Genomic DNA, 27,270 nt, shown 5'->3' with positions numbered 1-27,270 from the left:
TGGGATGAGGTCAAAAAAGTGATGGAGGAAACTGCAGCTAAGAAAAGTATTTCTCTAGAACAATTGTCAACACAAATTATTGTTTGCACCCACAGAGAACAACATAGCAAGAGATACAAATCAGGAGGTCTGACATTTTTTACAAAAGATTTGATGTTCCATAAACTAGAAAAAGTATCTTAGATTCTTTATCAAAAGCTTCTGTAGAGGTAAATTGGACACGAAACAAAACCAATGATTTTTGGTCTATGAGGAAAAATCTAGGTGAACTAAAGACTATTACATATTTTGAAGACATCCCAGAGGATTTTGAGTTTAGCCAATTGTGGAATATAAAGAATCCCTTTGAAGCATATCATGATAGTGATAATGATAGAGATATTGATAGTGATAATGAGATACCCTCGGGTCACACTCCAACAACTACCATAGACTTTGCAAAAAATATCTGTTTTGAGTGAGATCATGAAATAAACATATAATTCAGGGGCAAGCATATTGGCAAAAATGAGTTATTAAGGTAGTGGCCTGGGGTCCAAAGGACAAGGCCCTTGGACGCCACTAGAGGTAGAACCAAGAAAAACTATAGATCATCGAGGCATTGGAGTTGAATCAATAGGGAATGGTATTGTTTCTAGCTTTAACAAAGAAATGTATGAGTACAATTCCAATTCCATCAAGTTCCACCACGAAGGTATTGTTTCTAGCTTCAGAACAAACCCCTCAAACAAGTTTAATAACCCTAGGTGTAAGTGAGAGTGGGACATGATTAGGAATGGGTTTTGCAACTTTGTATAGACCTCATAATGAAATAGTTAGAGCCACAAGAATAGGTGGAGGTGCCTACATCACTGCAAGTGCTATTTCACCATTCAAACATTCAATTGTGTTAGCAACCTTATATTTTAATTACAATACTTTCGTTGATCAATTTAGAGGGAGAGAAGATAAAAATAAAGAAAATAGGAAACTAATGATGAAGGTTGCTAGTATTACAATTGTAGAGGAACAACCTGCAATGAACAAGGTATTTCCCACATACGACCCAAATAAAGAAATGATGGAGTACATGGTTGTTATGCCCCCAATTCCAAATCAAAATAAACTAGAGAATTAGATTGATCCCTCTCAATTTCACATTAGCACCATCCAAATGGATTTTTTTGGAGTTAAAAATGTGGACAAAATTAGTTTTTCAAGAAAGACTAGTAAAGTGGTGTACACATCATTGCTCAAGCAAGAGAGAGAGAGAGAAATAAGTTGGAGAGACAAATACAAAAAGTTATAGGCTAACCTAGAAAATGAGAAAGCAAAGAGGAAAGCTGCAGATAATAAGAGCAGTGAATTACAAAAAAGGATAATAAATTTTGCCTCTACATCTACATCTACAAGTACCGAGAATGAACAAACAAAGGTGGAAATGAATGAACTGAAGAAAAGCTTAGTTGAAAGCATAAAACAAATTGATAATGAAAGAGCTTCTTCAATACAACTATATAAAAAGTTGGAGGATGTCGTTGCCTCAACAAAAAATTTACAAAACCAATTGGACCATGAGAAAGAAAGAACAAATCGGTGGGAAGGAAAAGAACAAGAAGAAAGAAAAAACTATGAAAGCCTAACACAAGAGCTGCAGAAGGTATACAATGAAATTAAATCTTCCAAAGATAGATTGACCAGATCTTGGAAACAAACAATGAGGTATAGAAAACAAAAATTTTGGGAGCAAATAATGCAGAGGACTGACTAATTGTGTCAGTTGTTTGAATTGATTGGAAGTTTGACAATACATTATGGGAAGCTCACTAAATACATTGTTGAGAATATAAATGTGAATTCAAGAGAGAAAATTGCAAAACAAAATTTGCAAACAGTCTACAAAGCTGATGATGAATATTTGGCATCCAAGGGAATTCACGACTGCATTGATGTCTTAGTAAAGGCATCATTTGTCATTAAAAAATGTATGAAACTATGAGGAGCACAGGAATGTTTGGATAAGATTGCAAAAAAGATGAAGAAGTTGCATGGAAAGCTATAGAGATTGACAAATCTTGGTTTGCCGAAGAGTTTTGATACAACACAACAATACATTAGAAATGTCGCTTTAAAAAAAATGCTGGAGGAGAAAATGAAGTTTGATTTGGACTTGTTTCCTAAGGATGGAAATGAGGCTAACTTTCTGGGCTTCACCAAACCATTGATAACCTTGAATGCAACTTTGGATGAAACATTGGTGTCAAATTCCACTTCCAGTTATGAATTGCTGACAAATTTGCAAGTCGCTTACTACATCTTACAACAAATTGGACTTCCATTAGATGGAGAGTGGAGCATGCTACAAAAGTTGATACAACAATTTCATAATATATATTGTATAGTTTGTATTCTCAAATACTTTCAGGTTTTTTGCTTTACTTTGTTTGTAGTTTCAAGCATATTGTAATTTGTCATGGCTTGTATTAACTCAATTTTAGGAATGTGCAATTACTATTAATGTCTCCATGTTGTGATTACTAATTTAACACTTTTATGATTCTTGATTATTTAATCAAATAAATAATTTCTAATGCAACCTTACTCTTGAACACTGAAAAATAATAGTACATTAATTTATTAGCTTGTAAATAGAAATTTGAAAAATATATTTGCATATCAATATTAAATGACATTGATAGAAAAAAAAATATCATCAACCACATTTATGATTTTGTAATGTGAATGATGAAATACATTATGCAGTAAAAGTTTAATAAATACCTAATAACTGCTAGTGCGAGATCTCTTAAATTTGCCAAATCATCTCATCATCCTAATCATCAAATTGAGAGTTTCCTTCATTATTGTCTATGTTTTCTTCACGCTGCATACCTCCGGTTAATTGCATCTCAAAACTAATAGTACATGTGTCACCGGCATTCATTTTGTCATTGTCAATTGTCCCACTTTGGTTTGAAGTGTTGCCCAACCCTCTTCTTTCATGTATTTGGACTTCTAGATTCTCAGTGCCCTTTCATAAGGGAAACTTCCGACGTCATACCTAGATGTATATAGCTGCAAGCAATTTTCCAAATTCTTGTCTAGTTTGTTCCTTAATTTTTATTTTAGGAACCACAAAGCACTGAAAACTCTCTTATCCTCCATCGAACCCAATATCATGTTTTGACATAAATCAACAAGTGTAAATTTTTTTGATATTAAATCAACCAAAAGTTCACTCTGACCTATCTTTGTCTAAACCTTTGTTACTGATCTCTTTTCCAAGGGGTTCTCCATTTTTTTCAAATCTTCAAAATGATGCCTCATAGTTATTGCAAAATGAGCTAATTGCTCTCTAAGAATTCTTTCATTTAAAATTCCTTATATAGTTTATCCATTGATTTCTAAAGAAAATGGCCTAGCAAAGTCATTAGCCTCTGACGAAAATTAGATGGACTGTTGAGTTCCCAATATTGAGGAAACACAATAGATATGGCTTCAAGTAAATCATCACGAGGGAATCATTTTCTAATTTTTGAGGAAACAAAAGAGGCGATTTTCGTTAGACTAGCAATTACAAACTCAACAATCTTGCTAAAATCTTCCCTTGTGATACTTCTGTTGGCATTTTTGATGTTTATGTTGTGATTTTCATTGATGGACACACACTTGTATTGAGATCCCCTTTATATGTATGAGCTAGAGCTCAACCGATATTTGTTCCAACCGGTATGTTGTATTCTAGTCTTTAGACTATTGGTGATTTTGCAAAATGTGTTTCCCGGTCTGAACCGGTACGAGGAAGCAAAGAGGCATAACACATTCTTACCAGTCTTCATTTTTATCAAACCGACAACTGGTATTTTTTATGAACCGGTAATACTCTGTGATGAGTTACCAATCGGCATTTTATGATGAGTTACCAATCCACCGATTGATTGACGGTGCCGACACATTGACGGTGCTTTTTGTGTCATGTTACTGAGTATGTCTAGATTCATTGAACCTAGGAAATTGTAATGTAATCCTATTGGATCGACATGAAATCAGATTCCTTTAAAAGGACATCATGTCTAGGGTTTTAGGTTGTTGTTGTTGCTGAAAGGGTTTATGTTGTGGCTAGGGTTTAAGGTGGTTGTTGAGTTATTGTAAGAGCGATCTTATCTGAGAAGATCAAGTTGTAACTGAGAGAGAGATAGAGAAGACTGAAGTAATGCTGGAATGCATTAGCAGTGAGCTATACTAGATCTAACCAAGTAGTTTGTGCTATTAGATAGATCAAACACTTGTTGATTAGTCACATCTTTGACAAGTCTGTAGCCCTTAACCGGGTAGGCCCAAAAGCCTATTGTAAAATCCTCTAACAAGGTGGTTCACTTTTGTGAATCTAAAATCCTCTAACAAGGTAGTCTTTAATCGGACTTATCTCCTAATAGAGATTGAGATTCCTAACAGGATCTATTCTGGTGAAGAACATTGTAAGACCTTAACTGGTCTGGTTTCTATTCTGCAGATAGTGACTTGTGAGTTCCATCTCACCGTGGTTTTTCCCATTTGGGTTTCCATGTCAAATATCTTGTGTTATGGTTGTATTGTTTTTGTGGGTGAATCCTTTATTTTCATTTTGGTTTGCATGTGTGATAACCGGTCTGTCTGTTAAACTGTTTTACCAGTTTATCTTCAGACTGTTTAAGTGTCTAAGGAAAGAGATTTTTTTCATACTAATTCACCCCCCCTCTTAGTATTCATCAATTGGTATCAGAGCCTACCTTTCTATAAGTTTAACCACTTGGAAAGAGATACGGGGGAATACACCTTGAGGGAACTTACTCAACGACTCACTTAGTCTGAGCAAGCCTATGATGATCTTATGGTCAAATACAAGGCATCTCAAGCAAAAAGGAGAGAACATGCAGAGAAGCTGATGGAGCTATCTAAAAGTAGTTCTGAAGATGAAGCAAATATGGAAGCCATGATTGCAGAAGTAAATAAGCTGAATGATTCAAACTCCAATCTGAGAAAGGAGTTGGAAGGACTGACTATCCGGTTTAGTCAAGAGCTTGAGAACCGGAGGAAAGCTGAAGATCGGGTAAAGGACAGAGATCGTGAGATCTCCAAGTTGAAACAAGAGATTATTGCCCTAAATGCTCAACTCCATGCAAGTAGGATGGAAAAGGAAGACATGCAAGGAGAACTGAACATAGCCATCTCTGAAAATGCAAGCCTAATGGAGTCAAATACTACTATTTCCAAAGAACTCTCTGAGTCAAAGGAAATACTTGCTAAGTTCAGCAAAAGTACTGTTAAGCTAGAGAAAAAGCTTGAGTCATCTAGACCGGTAGAGAATACTAATGGACTTGATTTCTTTGGACATGAGGAAGGAGAATCCTTAGGAACAAATGTTGAAGCATCAAAGCAGCAACCGACACTCAAAGGAAAAGGTAAGCAAAAATTTAAACCTGTTTGCTTTAACTGTCTTAAAGAAGGACACACTGCCAATGTATGTATGAGCAAAGCCTACAATAATTTTCCTTATTTTATCAACAATGTACCTAGATCCAATAAGTTCAATGGTCATTGTTATGCATACAACAAGTTTGGGCATAGAGCATCTGAATGCAGGTCTGTCATGAACAATACCAGAAGATATCCTCAGAGGAACCAAGGAGCTGGTCCAGAATCTTTTGTGAACCAGAACCCTAATTGGTTTAATGCTTACAATTATCAGTCAGGGAACGATGGTTATCAACAGGTAACCGGATGGAGAGCAACTGTTGGATTTGTCATGGACATGGTCACACTGCTGCTACATGCAGAAGGAAGAATGGAAACATGAACAATGGACCTTGGAGAGCACCTGGATTGGTTTGCTATCACTGTAACAAACCAGGTCACATTGCAAGATTCTGCAGAAGCAAAAAGAGTATATCTGATGATATACCAGTCACTCAGAAAGGAGAAATTGATGTTGAAACAGTTCAAGCGGACATGAACAAAATCTGGAGGAAGAAACCAACAATGTTGGAAGAGGAACTGGTTTTTGCACCTAGTGTGGAAATATCGAAACCGGCAAACTAAGCTCCAAAGAGGCTTAGGGGGAGCAAACGGCAAAATGATTGTGAACCCCCCGGTTACACCAGTAAAAGACCTTAACCGGTATGTAATACCTGTCGCTTGGCAGAAGACCGGAAATGGTAAAAGAGGCAAATTAGGGTTTACGCCCTAATAGAGGAGCATTAATGGTGGTAGGTGAGAGACATGTATAAAAGCATATTTCAAATCATTTCTCACTATCTGTTTTCGAGCGAAGTAAAGTTTTTCAAAGTGCAGAGCGAAGAAAAGGTGATTTGAGCTAAGATTTCAAGAAATTGACAAGTCTTGAAGGAGATTCGAATTTAGTTTGCAAACGGTCGTGGAGAACACAAAGCGGTGATTTGGCAACTGACGGAGAGTGGAGTGAAGCAGAATTAGGAAGCCCTAAAATCACGTTGTAAAGGTATTTTTTGTGTTCTTGAAATACTCTACAATGGCTTCCGCATCTCATACCAGTTCTAGTACATCCATTGAGTCAAAAAGTTTCATTCAAAGGAAGTCCAAATATAATGCCCTATCACAAGTTCCGACTGGAGTAATAGTTGAAGAGGGAATTTCTGATTATATTGATTGCAAAATAGAAGACCTAGGGTCTTTAGCTATTCACACCCAGTTAGGTTTATTTTGCGGCAAGGACAAGAAAATCAAACCAGAGTTTAGTATCCTAGAGAAGAAGAAACTCCATAATGTAGTATACTTTCTGGAAGACTTTACGGAGGATCATATCATGATCATTTTGAGCAGAGTCCATGGTGACAAGATGTACCCGAAGAGGACACATGATATCACGCCACAGGCAATTCATGCAGTCACCGGTTTCTGTAACACAGGGGAAGTGTCAGCCCTAAGAACGGTAAGCAAAATAGAAATGGCCAAGCTCACCAGTTCAACAAGTGACTCATGGGGTATGACAGTTAATCCTATCAAGGATGATCTGGTGAAATACGCCTGCATGGTGATAGGCTACAAAACATTCTCAGCCAACAGGATTAATTCTATATCTGTTGCAGCGGTAAATGCCACTTACCGGATGATTAAAGAGGACGCATCATTTGACCTATGGACCGGTATGCAGAGGCAACTCCTGTCTAATTTGAAGTCGATTAAACAAGATAATGCACTGAGATTCAAATTCGGACAACTATTAGTTGGGTTGTTTTTCTATTTCCAAGGCTACTTTCCTGGAGTAGGAGATGTCCAGTGGTCCCCTGACCAACCGGTAACCAAGCAGATCAAGGAAAGCATACAAGCCATTGGAACAGGTTACCCTGAAGTGCTAAACAAATATTTTGATGAGTTCAGAAGGAAGATGAGTCAAAGGGTAAGGATCTCAGGTGACATCATTAAGAAATATGAAGATGACATCTGTTTCACCATCCAGGTGGACAAATGCTTAATGGAGGCTGTTGAGCCTAGAATGGAAGAAGTGGAGCCAATGGGCTATGAGGTGATGTATGATATGCTGGAAGGGTATGCCTCAACCCTTATTGCCTCGCTTCTTGATCCTAAGGCTAAGAGGACCGGAACATATTTGGAGAGGATTGCACCGACTGAGGAACCCTCTATCAAGAAAGGAAAAGAACCGGCTGCAAAGAAAGCAAAGGTAGTGCCTGCAGCATCGGCACCAGTTACTACTGCAACCCCAAGAGTGACCGAGTGGTCACCTGCAAAGAAGAAACCGGAAGTGACACCGGCAAAAGTCTTTGAAAGAAAAAGGAAGACTAAGACAAATGAACCGGACTCTGAAGAGACTAAGTCTGATGAAAAGCCAAAGAAGGCCAGACAGACAAAGAAGATGAAGAAGAATGAACCGGCAGCATCCGCACTGGTAAATATTGATATCTCCTCATACAAACCTTTGACACATTTTCAAAGGATAATTAAGAATATTAGGAGAAAATTACTTCATTCTTTAGTAGATTAGTATGATGATTTTAGTGATGAGGAGAAGGAAGAAGTATTATAGGAAATCATTATTTATTTGTGTAAAAATGACCGGTCGCCATCAGAGATTAAATCTCAAACACCAGATTCTTTATATAAAGCATTAGATAATAAATGGCGCATTGTCATTGAAAAAGAACAAGAGATTAGGGAAAAAGTCTTTGCACAGTACTTTCCCGACCTCTCAAATTTAGAATTATTTGATGTTTTGGATCAAAATAAAGGACTCTTCTTCACAAGGAGAAGAAGACTCTAGCTGTTGGAGGGAAGAGTTGATGATGTTGAAAAAGACACTCATCAGTATATGAATCATGCTATTCAAGCTCACAAAGCACAAATGGTCAACCGGCAAGCAGAAAAAGAACCGATCATATCCAAACTGGATGAAGTTTTTGATGAAGAAGGAAACCTGGTTGTAGAACCAATCGACACTATTAATGTCGATGCCCTGGACGCAGAAGATGTCACTCAGGACATACCTTCTGAGGGAACAGAATAGGGGCAATAAGCCGAACAGGGCGGTGAGCAAGCCAAGGACACGCAGGAAGCGGCTAAGGAACAGGAAGAGAAGAAGAAGAGGGATGAAGATGAGAAAAAGAGAAAAAAGGAAGAGAAGAAGAAAGAAGAAGAGGACAAGGAAGAAAAGAAGAAGAAGGAAGAGGAAGAAAAGAAGAAGAAGGAAGAGGAAGAGAAAGATGAGGAGAAGAGGAAGGAAGCAGAGAGGAAAAAGAAAGAAGAGGAAGACAAGGAACAAGAACAGAAGAAGGAAGCTGAGAAAAAGAAGAAGGAAGAAGCAGACAAGGCAGCAGAAGCAATGAAGAGCACACAGATGGAGACTTCGAAGGCAGCCGGGAGTCAAGCCAAATCGGCTGATATCTCCAATCTTATCGATCTCTAGTCTGCAAGTGAGTCGAAGCTTATGTAGAGCATCAAGGTTGCTCAAGAGCGCCTTGAGATCATTCACAAGAAAAAGGAGCAAGACATAATTCAGGCGGCTGTAGACACCCTTATCGGTTTGATCCCCAATACCAATCTTCCTAACACTGAATCATCACTAGCACAACTCAAACTACTATGTACTGTAGTGGATGATCAAGTGCAGAGCCTGGAAGAAGCAACTGAGGCAAATGTCAAGAAAGAGCATCAAAAGGCTCTTAACATTGCTCTGGTGAAAAAGTTGAATGAGCTCCGGTCTGAACTTTTGAAAGACCAAAAGGATATAAGGGACGCTTTGGATGAGGGAAACTTGCTACTAAGCAAAATCTGTCAACCCCATCTATTTTGCGATGATGTGCTAACTCAGAAGCAAAAGCTTCAAACGGACTTACAGTCATACTTGAGTACATTTAAGCCACCCTATGATTGCTTTGTGACTTATGGGCAAACCGTCCACCGGTTCCAGATCTAGTCAACCAAAATGGAGCAAGAGATCAGTAGACGATCTAGAGATTTGCAGGAGCTACAACTGGTTTTACTTCCACGTCTGCAAATTCTTCAGAAGTGTTATATGAACCTGGATGCCTTGATAGTTACGCAGGAGCTGAGCACAGTTGATGCCATGGAGGAATAGGTATCCCGGATGCAAACAGAGAAAGAAATGGCCACCTCCCTACTTGAGTCCTGGTCTCTATCCATGAAACAATTTTTGCAGGACTATAAATCAGTTTTTGACAAGTATTATTCATTGTTGTCATAAACTTTTATTAATTCATATCAAATGGAAATAGGGTTGTTCAACGGTACTTTGTCATTGTTGGCAAAGGGGGAGAAGTACTCTATCTATTTTGGAGACAAATAGGGAGAAGTATCTGGTTTTAAAATTTTGATATATGTTTTGATATATGCTATATGCTTTGATATCTCAATGTTTATGCTCTGTATGAAAAATTGCTATACATTGTGTTGATCAAGGGATAGTGTATATGTTTAGGGGGAGCAATTTTGTTAATGGCATGTTTTTGTTGTAAAACACTTAGATGTCAAAATTTTATTTTCCTAAGTGTTGCCATCAATGCCAAAGGGGGAGATTGTTGGCATTTTTGATGTTTATGTTGTGATTGTCATTGATGGACACACACTTGTATTGAGATTCCGTTTATATGTATGAGCTAGAGCTCAACCGGTATTTGTTCCAACTGGTATGTTGTATTCTAGTCTTTAGACTATTGGTGATTTTGCAGAATGTGTTTCCCAGTCTGAAGCGACATGTCAACCCCAAGCGGTTCATAGATCTCAAGTGGTACGAGGAAGCAAAGCGGCATAACACATTCTTACCAGTCTTCATTTTTGTCAAACCGGCAACCGATATTTTGTATGAACCGGTAATACTCTGTGATGAGTTACCAATCGACATTTTGTGATGAGTTACCAATCCACCGATTGATTGACGGTGTCGACACACTGACAGTGCTTTTTGTGTCGTGTTACTGAGTATGTCTAGATTCATTGAACCTAGGAAATTGTAATGTAATCCTATTGGACCAACATGAAATCAGATTCCTTTAAAAGAACATCATGTCTAGGGTTTTAGGTTGTTGTTGTTGTTACTGAAAGGGTTTATGTTGTGGCTAGGGTTTAAGGTGGTTGTTGAGTTATTGTAAGAGCGATCTTATCTGAGAAGAGCAAGTTGTAACTGAGAGAGATAGAGAAGACTAAAGTAATGCTCGAATGCATTAGTAGTGAGCTATACTGGATCTAACCAAGCAGTTTGTGCTATTAGATAGATCAAACACTTGTTGATTACTCACATCTTTGACAAGTCTATAGCCCTTAACCGGGTAGGCCCAAAAGCCTATTGTAAAATCCTCTAACAAGGTGGTTCACTTCTATGAATCTAAAATCCTCTAACAAGGTAGTCTTTAATCGGACTTATCTCCTAACAAAGATTGAGATTCCTAACAGGATCTGTTCTGGTGAAGAACATTGTAAGACCTTAATCGGTCTGGTTTCTATTCTGCAAATAGTGACTTGTGAATTCCATCTCACCGTGGTTTTTCCCATTTGGGTTTCCACGTCAAATATCTTGTGTTATGGTTGTATTGCTTTTGTGGGTGAATGCTTTATTTGCATTTTGGTTTGCATGTGTGATAACCGGTCTGTCTGTTAAACTTCTTGCTTCTTAGGGCGCTTTCCTAGTTCTGTGATTATCACAAGGTAGTGCATTGGTATCTCAAATCCACATACACTAACACATAACTCCCCATTTTCATTAAACTAAAAAAAATGTTAGGATTGTTCAAATCTGTCATTGTCTACTACCTACCAAATTTTTTATTTCCAAATGTTTGTTGTGATTGATAGGGATTATAGAGGGCCATGCATGTCATTTTACATAGCTTAGTATATTCTGCAATATACATAACTCTTTCTTGGGCTTTTTTCACAGGAAATTTCATTTCCTCTAGCATGGGGAGAAGACCTGCTAAAGTTAAGATTGTCTCTATATCACTTAACCTGTGAAGCAGGTCAGGAGATTTGTCTACTATGTGGCGATTTTCATACATTACTCCAATCAAGGATCGATATTCTGAATAAACTTGATGTGTTGGACCATGCAAGGAGATCCGTCTAGTATCAAAATCATTTAGAATCTTGTTCCCATCGGTTATTCCATCAACAAAATTTTGAAATTCCAAAAACCTTTTGGGACTTCGACATAAGCATGAGTAGAGCTCTCTAACTAAATCTTCAACATTTGCTACTAGAAGATACTTGCTCACAATTTTAAAAGATAGTTTCATTTTGTGGGCCATACAGTGAATGAAAGTCATGTAGGGTGAACAAGAAGTTTGTAGCTTTATGCAAAGATCATTTCTATGACCTTGCATTACCAACATTCCATCCACTCCTATACATACCAACTTTTTTGCAATTGTCAAGTCATTCATACCCCCATATTCAATTAAAGAATTCTTAACTAGTTGAAATAGAGTTTCCACTATCACACTGTCCTTCAATTTAGAAACACACAGTAGATGAGGTTGGCAGACACAAATTTGTACAGTATAAACATACATACATACCCAAGACATATTATCTATTGCCATAACTTCGTCCAAAGACAATGCAATAAAGTTTGACTCTCTTATTTTTTTCCTTTTTATCTTGTTTTTCAACTTCAACAAGACAACTTACCCATTCCCATCCATCGTTTACTAATCAATGACTGTTAGGAAAGTTAGGAACCCCCAAAAAGTATAACAAACTACTAATTTATGGGTAGTCTTTCATAGGACGCCCTTTGGTCAAAATATAAAAAACAACACTTAATTGAATAATTTTTCCTAGCTGTGCTACTTTCATTGCCTTTGCAAAATAGCTTCAAGAGAACCTCCACATTCAGCAAGCTTTGCCTGTCTTTTCAAATGCGCATCATATTCCAGGGCACTCTTAACATGCTGACATTGCTCCTTTGTTTTCCATCTTATCATTTATTTTTTAATTCCATCTATGATATGTTTTTCATAAACTTTCCCGATATGTTTTTCTATGGTGTCAAGCTTCAACTGCAACCTCTTCTCCTTTTTATATCTCCAACTATAAATCTTACACTTGCATTCTATTGGACGGTCACCTTTCTTAGAATTTTCCACTGGTTTAATGAATGGATACTTTAACACCCAATCAATTTGAAAATGCCTCGCCATCTCCCACTCCCAACCTGTTTTAGATTTGGATTTTTTTCCCCCTTTCATGTATCATCACCATTTATGACATTGTCAACCAAGTCGATTATCTCATTCCTGCTACCTTGGGTATCTACTAGAACATCTTCTTCATTGTCATATGAGGTATCACATTCACTGCCTTCTTCAATATTTGGTGTAAGTTGTGAATTTGGTAGTTGTGATGATGTAGCTTCATCTTTTTGATAGTGCAAACATTGCCAAAGTACGAAATTAAGGTTCTTCATTTTGCTAGCCTCTCTTGGCTTTCACCACATTTAGGAGACTTACCCTTCTTCCTGTTTGACATCTCCAACACAATAAAAGCTGTAAAAAACTATCTACTTGTTTGATAAACAACAATAGACTATAAGATTCATTGCCTCTAGGGCCTAGAATCTAGATGTCTGAGGTCTCCCTACTCAATAAGAATGAACTAGAAATTGCAAACAAATTGAGATAAATAATATTATACAACACTTCAAAAAAATGATCACTTACAGTTACCTTTAGATTCTCAATGGGTAGCACTAGTAGTTGGCAATGTAACAATGGTTGATCCTAGTCTGTAACTTGGCTATTGATCCGAATTGAGAGCTCATAATTGACCAAATTGTGTAAAAATAAATATGATCTTTCATACAATCTTATACCAATCCATATTTGGTGAATTCAACGGGAATTTTAAATAGTATACAAATATTTGGCGAATCTGAGTTAATTCTAACACATCTTATGAAAATGTAGGGCGAATCAAACTTCGACAAAACATATACGTTATAATTTACTAGGCAATTATGGACCGTTGATTAGGATGGACTTAAAATAGAATTGGTGAAATCAATCCTCCTACAACATTGAATGATAAATGGCATTGGCAAATATTATGGAGAATTAAGACACTTCCAAAAATGTCGGGCGAATTGGGTCCTCATGCATATTGAACTATTGATGGCTATTAGCGAACATGGTGGTGAATTAAGGCACACTTCCAAAATTGTAGGCGAATATATTAAATAGACCGTTGTGAAAACATAGACTCTATTGGTGAAATCTTTAAATCGTTACAAATAGTTAATAGAAATGAAGGCAAATTGAAAATTGATAAAGTTGGGGCGATCCAGCCACCTTGTTTGGTCCAACTTATTTGCCAATTTTGAAATGGCCCATACAAACTATTCGCCACTAAATTTTTCCCTGTCTCCCTCTATATCTCTTTATTTATTTCTCGCCATTTCTCTAGATCTTTATCACCCCCTCTACCTCTCTCTAATATTATATCTATTTGTTTCCCTCTTCCTTTCTCGCTCTATGTTCATCTTGACCTCTTTCTTCCTCTCTCCCATTTTCCTAGACCACTATATCTAGATTTATTTGCCTCTCTATCTCTACCTCTCTATATTTCTTTTTCCATCTCTCCATACATTTCCATCTCATTATCTCTCCATCTCTCTCCACATTTATATCTCCCCCTCTCTAATTCTTTATATATCACTTCCTATCTCTATCTTTCTATGATCTCCCCCCCCTCTCTCTCTCCCCCTCCCCTTCTCTCCATTTCCCTTACCATTTCTATTTCTATTTAGATCTTCCTCTCATCTTCACCTCCTTCCCTCTCTCTCATTCTTCCCCCCTTCCCCCCTCTCCTTGTTGCAAACATAACATGAGCTTGTTGGCGATGAAGCCTAATTATCTTCTTGATTTATAGGTTTTATTTCAATCATGTTTGTAAATAACATCATTTTCTATATGACTTACTTATTGATCTCGTATAATTTTTTATATTAAATAAAAAAATCCACTTCATATATTACACAAATATATACAAAAAAGTTTCTAATTAATCTTTTTGGACATACCTATTACACGCCAAGGTGCAATTACTAGTTTTAATTTTGCAATGGGTAGTTTTAATTTGCTATTACCTTAATTTGCGCAATTTTAAAAATTAATATTATATATAAATATATACATAAACAAAATCCCGTGTCACGCGCTGTATGGTTAACATTTCATGCGAACACCGCTACCTGTTCTTGCTTCGCGCCTGTTAGCTCTCTGCTTCTTGCCCTGCAATCCCTGCTAACCGTGTAGCCGCACCTTCAATCTCTGCTACGTGCTCCGCCTTCTCTACGCGCTATTTGTGAAATCAACGATATATATTTGAGGGAAAAGACTCCTACTTGGATTTGATCTTCTGTGGCCCAGAAGTTTGGAGACCATGAATTATTTTGTATGCTGCCCATAGACTTGCGTTATTATCGGCTATATTTTCAAATGTTCACAATGAAAGGACTAATCGCTGCAGATAGTTGTTAATTTATATTTTCCCTGTTATCCTAGAATAGTTCGTCTCTGGGACAATGTACTGAATGAAGTTGCTTCTGGAAATCAACCGCAGTTCTGGATGTCAAAGAGATTACCTAGGCTTCCAAGATATCGAAAGTACACTATCCGGCCTGCGAAAATTTGCCAATCAGCAGTTTTTATAGTCGGCGGGTGACTCTCGTAATTTTGTGAGATTCAAACTCAATTATTATTTTTTTTTTTGGTTGGATGTCCTGGCATACCTGGTTGGTCAGAGTTTTCTATTTTTGAATATGGGCATGTAATCTTTCAGACTTATTTGAAAAAATACAAAATCCCAAATTCGAGAAAACCCGAATGCCGGGACCGAGTAAAACCCTAAAAATTAGTTGTGTCAGCCAATAAATCTGCAACAAAGGTTAGCATTCGATGTATGATGGTTTTGTGCTATCTCAAATTCTCAATGAATCCTTTTGTCTACATGATCATTCAATATGACTTTTATGAGTGAATTTTTAAAGAAAATATGACTTAGAATGCAGTTGTTCAAGAATTGTACATCTAAGTGGCTGCTGTGAGTGGGGTATAACTTCTTCTCTTCATGTATTAGGGTTTTTCTGATTGGAACAACCAAAATAGTTTTAAATTCAGATGTCTTAAACTCATGCTTTTCCTGGTCTGCCATTAATAGTTTGCAATTGGAAGCGATGAAGAAAGGAAATGTGAAGTTGGTGAGAGATAACTTCTTGCAAAAAAATGAGGATGATTTTGAAGCTCAAGATTTGGCTTCAAAGGAGGAGAATGATGGAACTTCTTTAGAAGAAGAGGAGAATGATAGTTCAGAAGAAGAGGAAGATGATATTTCAGAAGAAGAGGTGACCTTTTTGATTGTATTCACTTTTTACTATAGACTTAGACAGCTCTGCAAATGCTAATTTCTTTAGTTTTTTTAAGAAGCTTTCCTGTTGGAAGCTATGCGTGTTGTCTTATTTGTGGTTCTTGTCTTTATAAGGAGTTACAAGACCATCTAATAGATATTCCATTTGAAGAGCTCCAAAGAGTGCGTTCTGATGGTCGAGAATCAAGCCATGGTAAATTCAAGAAAGAGACTAAACCCTCAAGAGCTAATAAAAATAGGTTTGTTGCTCTTATCTCTTGTTGAATATTCAACATCGCCATCGACAAAGTTCTTGCGGTCCAACAGTTTTTATTTTATTCATGCAGGCCAATGGAGATGAGCAGTAAGAAACCTGTTGGAAGACTTAGGGAAGTTGTTCAAGCTCCGAAAAAAGTGAGCTTGCATTTTTTATTTTGTGGGAAATTATTTCTTTGGATTCATACGAGTTATTGTTTTGTCGATGATGAAATTTGTTTTTTGTTTGTTATGTTTTTTTTTGCTATTTACCTATTTGTCTCGTTAGGGTGGATTGTCTAACATAGGAATTAGTTGAACAAGTTATGAAAATCACAAACGATAGGGCCATTTGTGTTAGAAAGTATTTGAAAATTCAAAAAAGAAACTGAAAGGAACCTACATTTTTTTTGCCTAGTGGAGGTCTCTTTGTTGTGGCCAAGCAGGCTCCTTTACTTCCATTGCTGCTTCCCTTGTTCTTCGTCTAGACCTAAGCCAAGGTTTTAAATATGATTCCTTGTGTATTTCAATTTTTGCTCAAGCAATGATTATAAAGGGTGAACCAGTCCTGATTTGGTGCATCATTATTGCCAAAACTTGCCATGTTCTTATGACCTACATGTGCTTTGAGGATAAAGTCTTTACAAATATGTAATATCCTCTATTGGGACTTAACTCAATTTGCCCTAGAATTCCCAAATAGGGTTTGGATTGTGCTTGGGAATGCAATGTAACTTAGTTTCTTGATTTAGTGTAATGTCCCCTACTAGGAGTATGCCTGTTTTCCATAATTAAACATACTTCATCATACTTATTATGCCTTACGTCAGATTATTAAAACTAGAGAACAATTAGTATTCATAATACAATTGATCTATTTTTAAGCTCCCTATCCTTGCTTTTTTCCTAATCATCTACCCTAATGGAGGATGGGGAATTACTATGTTAGGGTGCTAGAAAATCATTCTCCACAAATAGGCCCAAGGGTTTCAAAAACACCCGTCCATGCCACCTCTTGGTCCCCCTAAGGGTTTCAGGAACACCTGTCCATACCGCCTCTTGGGACTCACCTACCTTGTAAGATATTAATATCGCCTTTCCCTAACAAAACCAACCTATCCTCATGAGGAGCAATAGAGAATGATTAAGGATTAGGTCATTAATATACTAATCTCTCATGTATTATGAATGTATACTTAAATAAATGAAATTAATTTTTAAACATAACTGTCATATAAATGTTATTAACAAATATAAATCTTCTTGGCATTATTTCTGTCGTATGTATATATAAGAATAGATGAGACAGCTTATCTTATAGGCCATATATCTGCCCCTTATTCCTAATAAAATTCAAATATAATATTACTGTAAATAAGTATTTAGTTCATGAGTGAGATACAGCATACCAATCTGCTGTTACAACAATGATTGCCAGTAATGTAATATGATCTACTCCTTCGATGCTCTTCTCTTTGAGTGCCCATCTGCTATATATATTGCTCAATTGTTAATTGGAGGGTTATGTCTTTTCCATGGTCACAACCTTCCCAAGAGTGGCGTCTCTTTCTTATTGCTGTTGACCCTTCAAATAGTGGCTGTCTGCCTTAAACCAATAATTATAATTATATCCTTCTATAACCATGCCTGTTAACTTATGAGCATTCAATGGTTATTGTTAATGTGGTGTTCGCAGCTTTTCCTTAATGATAAATATTTCTTAATTGTTACCTAAATTGTAGCATCATGAAATCATTGACTAAGGCAATGCTCAGTATATTAATGTTTATTGCCGCCTTTAGTAATCGCTGATCCTCTGCTTTCTCATTTGTCCATTTCTGTTTCCTTCTTCCCCAGAGATGGTATGGGGATTAGATTTAGTGCTTTATTTCTATTGGATTATAAAAATTGTGAAGTCTTACTTGTAAGACAACTTTTCTGATCAATAGTAATCAATTTGTGGATTTATTTATAGCGTTATCTCTTCTAGGTTACAGACGTGAGAGTGTCTATAGTGGGGACATGACAAAATAGAGTTCATGTTATCCACCTAATTTGTTATGACTGGAGACCTTGTAAGGATATGTCCCTTATCTATGCATCCATTGTACTGTATATTTAATTCATTCTCATTTTCTCCTATACTCACCCATCATATTATAAATTAAAAATGTATTATTCCACATTTTTGCCTGTATATAACATAACATGTCAGTAGGCTAAAAGGGAGAAGTTTTTGGTGTCAGTTTTCCAAATTAAGAAAGCTTTGGTCACAACAATATTTGATTTAGGAATCTACTGCAACTTGATCTCTAATGTAGTAGTCAAATTATATAGCTTGGCAACAATGGTGCATTTAATGCCATCTTTTTGTGTATAACTACTATATACTCGTGCACATGGGCACACATGCACATAACCACACATTTCAAATTTTTAATATTACCAACAAAACATATGCTTACGATATAACCTCAGGCATTCTAATTTCTATCTGATATAACAAGTTTGCATCTATGATTAATTTTTAACCTTAATGTACATTCAAGCAAACATCAATATAGTTTTTATTGGTCAAGACACAAAAATCATGGCTAATAGCAATGGAGTTCCAAATCAGTATTGTGTATGCAATTAATCAACAGTGACACACAACAACTTACAAATTTTGTCATATTTAATAACGTTAGATGTTTAAAAAAAGGCTACAATAGCTAGGAGGCATATGAAGTTGAACTATGACAAATAAAATAAGAGCTACCATGTCTCCTGGTAGTTATATTCAAAATCATCTGCCAACTGTACTCTAGAATGGGATACTTATTCAGATTTTCAAACATTCTATTTTGCCTCTCATCTTCCTCCGATGATTGATGTTCGGTTGAGAAGCTATCTGTATCTCCTTTAAGGACTTCAATGAGTGACTAATCATTGCTATTATTTTGTGAGCCCCTTTAATGCCACATAATACGATTGCCTGATTGGTTTTTTGAGTGCTTCTTGGGAGAAAAACCAATATTTGGCAGAATAACTAGCAAATTCTTTGCCATTTGGCTTCCTAGCCTCTCACAATCCACCATACGGACAAAAGTGTAGTATACGAGAGCTTAGAATGAGAAACAAGACACCAGAAATTGGATCAAAATGTGACAACAGCCACGCAGTCAGATTTGATGCAGCATGGTTGGTGGAAAAATACAAAGCAATACTAAAAATGAGATGGGGAAAATGCTGCACACCATCACAAACTGAGATGAGGAAAATACTAGTCTTAAAATTGTAAGAAGCTGGCCCAAATTTGCTTTGATACTAAGAACTAGTCATATAGCCAGACTGCTTAAGAGAATAGAAGATTGCACAAGCAACTTAATGACTATTCCATATCAATGAGGATGCAAAGTACAATTGCGACAATGTGCAAGAGATGTACAATCAATATGCCAACTCACTATGCAATCCACGTGTAAGGGAGGTTGAAGTCATGGGCAATGCAACTAAGTGATGAGAAAATATTACCCATGCAGATGAGGATGAATACTCACTAAGCAACATAGGGAAGACATGCTCAACCACCTTTATTAAATGATCCAACAAAGCATCCTAATAAGGCAATAAAACATTAAATAAAGGCTTATCTAAATATAACTCTATCTCTGTAAGCTTAATCTAAGGTGTAGTTGATGCATTAAAATATGTATTAATTGCCTAAATGCACACATACACAAACACCCCGTGTTAAGTGAAGTTTAGGTGGGAAAGATGGCTCTTGACAGATGTGTAGTCGTGCTAGGTAACGCTATACAAAATGATTTCCCCCAATAGAGAAAAAGAAAATTTCCTGTACTAGAAAATAAACTCCTCTCAAGAAGAGAGAGAATAAAAATCTTGGCAGCTCTCCAAAAAGAATAGCCTCCTAAATTCCCAACAATGCTTGCAAATGAAAACCCCACCAAAGGAGAGAGATAGTGATGATGCAAATTTTTTTGTAATGACTGCTAAAACAGGTCCTTCTACATCAAACAATGCATCTCCCATTTGGAAGAAAGAAATCTTGCGTTGTATATTTGTTGAATTCCCACTCAAGAGTAGGGATAAGGGAGGAAATAAGATTATCTCTAGAAAATGTTAAATGTAGGAGTTGAAGATTAGCTGAGCACCCTAGGATCATCTGCAAAAACAAAGATAACCTTCCACAAGAGAGTATGCAAGAAATGAGCTTGATTGATATTCTAATCTATGATACAAAGTGAACAATAGTCTTGCTTATAAAGAAAAGGTTAGAGATAGGTTTAGATTAAAAGATTACACGTGTCTTAATCCTATAACATGAGACGACATAACATATGAACTAGGACAAGAAGCAATTAAAAGCCAAAAGATAAGATTTAATTGTAGCTAACACTTCTAGAAAGATTCCTAGGACCTAAGTAAACTTAACATGTGAATAGAACACATTTAGTAAACTAGTTAGGTAAAATACCTCATTCTCATCAACACCCTCCCTTAAGTGCAACTCAGGGAGGAACAGACCAAAAGGCTGGGTCCCAACTATGAGGCCATTTTAGGTACCCATTTACAAAAGATTTCTAACAAGCAGAGTCAAGGGGGAAAATCCCTCCAAGAAATAGAATGCAAGAAACAATCATGTACAAGTGATGAATTTAGGACTCATCAATGCCCCCTAACAACTACATCCATCATGAAGACACAATCAATAGCGCCCCCCCCCCCCATACAAGGGAAAGAGAGAGAGACTATGTAGTCCCCCATAGAGGGAAAGAGAGAGACTATGTAGCTCCTCCACAATGAATAATCTTCTTCAGAAATGGTAAGTGCTTGAAGACAAAACATGATCCAATGTCTACAAAGAACTTGTCTCCCTTTCGGAAGAAACAAGACCAAGTATAGATGCAGAAATGCTTCCATTTTAGATAGGAATTAACAAGAAAAAGCATGAAGATATATGATGATATCTTTGAAAATTACTCATATGTCACCTTGTCCATGGTGACGAAGATGCCACAATCCAATCAGGTGTATGCTCAATCAACGAAGAAGGTGACAAAACAAGACTTTGCAGATTTTGATGTAGAACAAGTTCCAAAAATGATGATGGTTTGACAATAGTAGTGCAATTTCTATCATCAACGAGGAGAAATAACCCCTCAAATGTGTCCTCCAAATCTGAAATGTGAGACTCTACAAACAAGTCTGAAATGGTATGTCAAGAAGTCATCCCACAAAGATATATTTCACAGATAATGATGGTCTTACTAAATAGGAATCACGAAAGTCTCAATCAATGACTTTGCCCAAGGAATCACTGAAGGTGAAGGTACAACAATTGTCTTTGAAGGAGAAGTATGAGCTTTTGAAGAAACCTCGTCCTCATCTTTTGAAAATTCAAAGTACTGCAAAGAATCAAACTATTGAATGGTATCACAATTGTAGGCTATCCTTTTTAAAAAATGAAGAGGCACAAGATAGTTCGAAACAGGATTGTTTAGGTATGGTTGAGTATCAAGATCTCCATATAATTCCCAAATTTTAGTCCATTGAGCACAAGGACATTGAAAATAAAGAATAGAATTCAAATATCATCATCAACATGCATAACAATGACTCCTAATACATGATCCTTTTCTTACTAGCTGTACTCGAAGGAGGAACAAGACCATACAAATGTGGCAACAAATGAAGCCAATGGAGATGTCTATGATGCCATCTTTCCATTGTTTACGATTTCCCCTTTTCAAAATGATTAGAGAAGGATGAAATGAAAAACACACAATAGACTATGAAAGTCTCCAAAGGATACAATGACAGAAACCCTCTACAACAAATAGGAACTCCCAAATATGATATATATTGCAAATGAAGCCTTCCTTAAAAGACAAAATCTCTCCAAGAATCCGGTTGTCCAAGTAATCAATCATTATGCCAAATGTGCAAAAAATTGAATAAAATATACCTAGGGTTGAATATGGAAAAAGTGCATAAGCACAATGATAGAGCTCTTTAGTACCTTTCCAATATTGTTGGAATTGCAAAAATTGGAGATCGTGGCAAAAACTTATGAGCTCGGAGGTCCAAATTGGTAAAATCTGACTTTAGATAGCAATTAAATTCACCTACAACAAATTTTGGCAAAATGATTTGAATGAGTTGCACCATTTTGAAGTAATGGAACCAGCTTTCCGTCGATATCTTGTTTGCCTAATTTCGACACATTGGTAGAAAGTTATGAGAAAAAGAAAAAAACAGTCCTATTTGGGTTCCTGAGGGGCCAAAAGTTAGGCTTTTGGTGCTAAACTCGTGGTCGCTAATATGATCGCTTGCAAAAGAGTTTGTTTAGAAAATTTGCATTGTTGTTGATGACGAATGGGCTAGGCAAAAGTGTCGGGGGTCGGTAGTACTTCATGGACAAAAATGATGACATGGGGCTATAAAAAACCTTAAAACAACATTCTTCGACTCTCTAAACTCAAAAGTTAGGTTAGATTTGCTCCTACATGGTATTAGAGCTCTAGTCTTGCAAAATCCTTCTCAAATATGAGGGTAGAGTTATTGCTAGATGAAAGATCTTGATGGATCTAATAAAGTTGAGTATGCTCTTCTCGTGCATCATATGATGACTTAGAGAATCAAAAAAATTGAAAGAAACACTAGATTTGGGGTTTCCTCTTTGTGGGTTTCTTTGGAGATTATGCCAATCAGAGAATATTCTATTAGAATATTACAAAAATTCTACCGACCTACGAAGCTTATGACCTTCCACGATAGTATGATTTGATTGTACTATATGATTGGTGCACTGTACGGATTCTATACAACTGTACAGGAAGATGCATGTTGAATCGGGCACAAATTTTCTGTTGCCCAAAATCCAAGTATTTTATATGAAAATAGGGGTTTTTGGGCCGTTTGGAGTTAACTGTGAGGTTTGTTTCAACCCAGAATGCACCTAGAAAACCTCATACCCAAATCACCCTTAGACATGAGGAGATTGCAAATTTGGAGCTTTGATACAATGTAGGAGCTAAAGGTTAGTTCAACAACTTAGGATCACTTGCAAAGACAAAGATAACATTCCACATGAGAGAATGCACGAAATGAGCTTGCTTGATATGAAAATCTATGATACAAAGTGTACAATAGGCTTGCTTATAAAGACAAGGTGAGGGATAGGATTTGACAAAATGATGACATGTGTCTTAATCCTATAACATGAGACAACTTAACATAACAAATATTAAGTGCCCTAGGACAAGAAGTAAATAAAAGCCAAAAGAAAAGATACGATCGAATTGACAACAAAGGCTTCTAGAAAGATTCCTAGGGCCTATGCAAACTTAACATGTGAATAGGACTTACTAGTAAACTAGTTAGGTAAAATACCTTATTTACACCAACATTAAAAATTGTCAATGCCAATTTGAATGGAGATTGGATCTGATACGAAGATTAAATACAATTGCAATATTTGTCATGATGAATCCATTTGGAGATGGAGAGAGAATATGATGGTTTACATGTACCTCATTACATTTGGAGAAGGTGATGAAACTTCATAAAATTTGTCATCAAAGAGGAGAAGAAACTCCTCCATAGCACCATCAAAATCCCAAAGATGAGATTTTACAAATGAATGCAAAATATCTAGTATATGTTAATACCAATGTGATGGATTGTGTACACATGTATGATCTCGCTGAAGAGAATCATGAGAAAAAGGTAAGACTAGTGTAACAACAATAATAGAAATCTCAATACAACCCATGAGTGGAAGACCATGTTAGAAAATGTCACAACTTAAGACCATTTGAGAAAATGTCACAACTTATGGATGACAAAGTTGATCTCCAAACAATTGTGAGATGATGGTCCGAGCAGTATATGGGCACTTAGTGTGTTTGAGGTGATGCTTTAAATTCCCAAGATTAGTACAACATATTAGTTTGTAGACTTTGTATTCAATTTATGCACATAATCACTTGGCTTAGGACTGATTTCATGGAGTATGAGTGAGAGGTCCTCTTGTATGCAGTGATTTTTGATCCTTGTGAACTTGGATATATAGTTCTATGATTCAATTTTGACAACTAAAGGGTGGATTTGATACCAAAACATGATGGAAGCGCCCCCAAATTCACTCAATTAAAGGAATTCCCATTAAAACATAATCTTGGTACTTTATAATTAGTGCATTTACAATTGTTTCTTGCTAGGAATTTTAGAGTGGTGGCGATCTTGGATTTTATAGTTCTAAAACAAGTCAAGAACTAAAAGTATTGAAGCAATATGAGAAGAAGCTAAGATCTGGATTGCAATGCACATGGAAAGTCCTTTTTAAAAATAAAAATCGAAATAGAGCTTGTATGAGCAAGAATAAAATCATGAAAGTTCCCAAAACAAGAAATAATTAGTAGAAGTTTCATAAAATTGGAAAATTTGGAAACTAAGCATTCAAAATCTCAAAGATGATCTCATCACTATGTAGCCATAGAAAAATAGCTATTATTAATTTTTTTCACCTTCATTAGAGGGAAGAGTAGTGTTCTTGCAAGCTTGTGCTAACATTAGCATGATGTGGCATTTGTTGAGGTGACATATGGCAAGTGTTGGCCTATGGGTGACATGGCAAATGAGGACACATGGTGCTAGTTGGTCATGACATGTACAAATGATTGTCACGTGAGCACACTAGTGGGTGACACATAGCACATTTTGAGTATGGACGAGTGGAGGCTAACACAAGCATGTGTAGATTAGCGAAGAGATGAGAGATCACTGACAAATAAGCTTTTAGTATGTTGCACCTTGTTGCAGGTGGGAGGTACTACGGATGTGTTATACTTATCGATAAGCTTTGGGGAACCATTTGCCCCATTGTGGAATAGTTGTGGTTGTTTGGAAACCATATTATAGAGCATAAAACTACTAGTAATTGTAAAAAAATGTCTGATAGGGGCTCAAAACCATTGGTATGTAATCAGTAAATCATCAATAGGTTTGCAGTCAATTGGACTAGTGGAGTGGGGTGGAGTGTAGGTGTTGCGTACTTTTGACCTTTTCTAGCACCTTGTGCTGATTGTGCAATCATACATGAGAATTTTTTTTGAAGGTCTTGGGAAAGTTTGTTTGATTTGGATGAATGGATAGGTGATCTTAGTATTTTGGGTGCTCCAAAAGCAATTGATGAGGCTAGGTTTAACCCAAGGAGGTCCCAAATGCTTATGACTTGCAAAAAATTCTGATAACATAGAATAAACACGAAACAAAAGGCAAAACCAAATTTTTAAATTTTTTGGATATAATGATGAATTTAAATTTGCTCATTGATTCACCTAAAATAACTTGCAAAATAGTGCCTCTATTAAGATTTTTGACCTTAACAATGGAGTTGAACTAGCCTCTGAACATAAAATTCTCTAATATCATGTAAGAATTCAACGCATATTTGCTTTGATACCATGTAAGATTTGCATAGATGTCTATGAAGTCAACCAAAACATGAAAAAGGAACTAGTTACATATCTAAATTACTCAAGACTCAAGAGAATAGAAGATAGAAGATGGAACAAACAACTCAATGGCTATTCCATATCAAGGAGGATGCAAAGTATAATATTGCAACAATGTGCAAGAAATATACAATCTAATGCCAATGCTATATGCAATTGCAATATATGTGCAAAGTGGGATTTATAGGCAATGCAATGAGGTGATGAGAGAACTTACTAATGTGAATGAGGATGAAAACCCACTAACCAACATAGGGAAGTGCATAATCAACCACACTTATTAAATGATGCAATGAAACATTCAATAATGCAACAATGTATCAAATAAACACTTCAACCTTAGTATAACTCTACCTAAGTAAGCTTAACTTACAGTGTAGTAGATGCATGAAAATACATACTAAGTGCACAAGTGCATACATACACTAACCAAAAAACCTTTTTTGGGGGGCGATACTAAACATTACACATATGAAGAAAAATGTTCCCTTTTGATGTAAAATGGTTGACAAATCGATAATAAAAAATGCTTCTTGTCAGTATGTTAGATTATATAGATTATTAGTGGTTTACCAGAAATAGTAATAGAATTAATAGACATGAAGTTTTAGTTATAGATAAGAGGCACAAAGGAGATCGTTTAGTTCTTGCACCTATGGGAAGATCAAATGCCACTGTATTATTATAAAAATGGATTGATTTGTTTTGGAAGAGGTTTTTGTAGTCTTGGTGGGATTCATTGTTAAATAGAGGATATTAAACATAGTTGGGCGTAACCAATGGATAAATTCTAATGTTGAGTCTTTGCAAGTAGGCCTAAGATTTGTAGTTGGGGTAGCATAGGTTAGTCGTGTTCTATACATTTAGGAGTTGCTTGAGGCTTGATGTCGTGAAGATTCTGTAGAGAAGAGAAGAGAGAAGATGTTGCCACAGAAGAAGCAATGGGCATTGACTTTGATGACAACTCATTACAAAAGATAGGTTTGCCAAAAGCCATAATGAGAGGCCAAAACAAATTGAGGTTTGATCTACCAACCTATTTAGAATTGAATTAAGAAGAATTGATAAATTTGATGGCAGAGTTCTACGTTGAGTTTGTAGTAGTCGAGGATAGTAGAGAGTCAAGTATGCAAGCACAAAGTTGAATGGTCATGTTGTATTGGGGTGGAACTTTATGCGAAGCAAGTAATGGATGAAAGATTAGTAAAGGATCTTTGATTGGGATCACATATGATCAAGAAGCTTAAGGGAAAGTTTATGCTGCAAAACTACACAATGGACTTATTCAAGAATCTCCAAAATTTGTGTAAGGAGACATTTATGGAAGAGTTCATGGAAAAATTCTATAGATCCAACATCTGGTATGGTCACATAGATAATGATGTAGAGAAAATTGTCAGGTATGTCAATGGGTTGCACGTCTCAATCCAAGATGAGATTATATAATATAATATAATTATCTTATATTATTATTGAGATTATATTATATTATTATAATATAATAATATAATAATATTATATAATAACATAATATAATTATTGGGCCAAGAGTGGTGACCCTTAGTTAAGGGACACCACCAATATATATATAATTGAAGTGATGAACACATACAATCAATTAATGGAT

The 27,270-nt window shown here is 36.3% G+C and overlaps 1 protein-coding gene across 6 annotated transcripts in view; it reads left to right on the top strand.

Annotated features, from left to right (window-relative positions):
• Window positions 1-14,662: 14,662 nt before the first annotated feature.
• Window positions 14,663-27,270, top strand: part of LOC131041777 (uncharacterized) — a 57,071-nt gene continuing 44,463 nt past the window's right edge. Inside the window, exons 1-5 of one of the 6 annotated variants that reach the window (XM_057974983.2) lie at window positions 14,663-14,913; window positions 15,082-15,188; window positions 15,679-15,862; window positions 16,000-16,124; window positions 16,212-16,278. In XM_057974983.2, coding sequence (XP_057830966.1) covers window positions 15,695-15,862; window positions 16,000-16,124; window positions 16,212-16,278 — 360 coding nt within the window. In that variant the 5' untranslated portion in view covers window positions 14,663-14,913; window positions 15,082-15,188; window positions 15,679-15,694. The other 5 variants (XM_057974980.2, XM_057974981.2, XM_057974978.2 and 2 more) reach the window with 5 other exon arrangements.

Source organism: Cryptomeria japonica, chromosome 10 (genome assembly GCF_030272615.1).
Source record: "Cryptomeria japonica chromosome 10, Sugi_1.0, whole genome shotgun sequence".
Lineage (NCBI taxonomy): Eukaryota > Viridiplantae > Streptophyta > Pinopsida > Cupressales > Cupressaceae > Cryptomeria > Cryptomeria japonica.
Note: the sequence above shows the minus strand (reverse complement) of the source record. Positions and strands in the feature narration are given on the sequence as shown.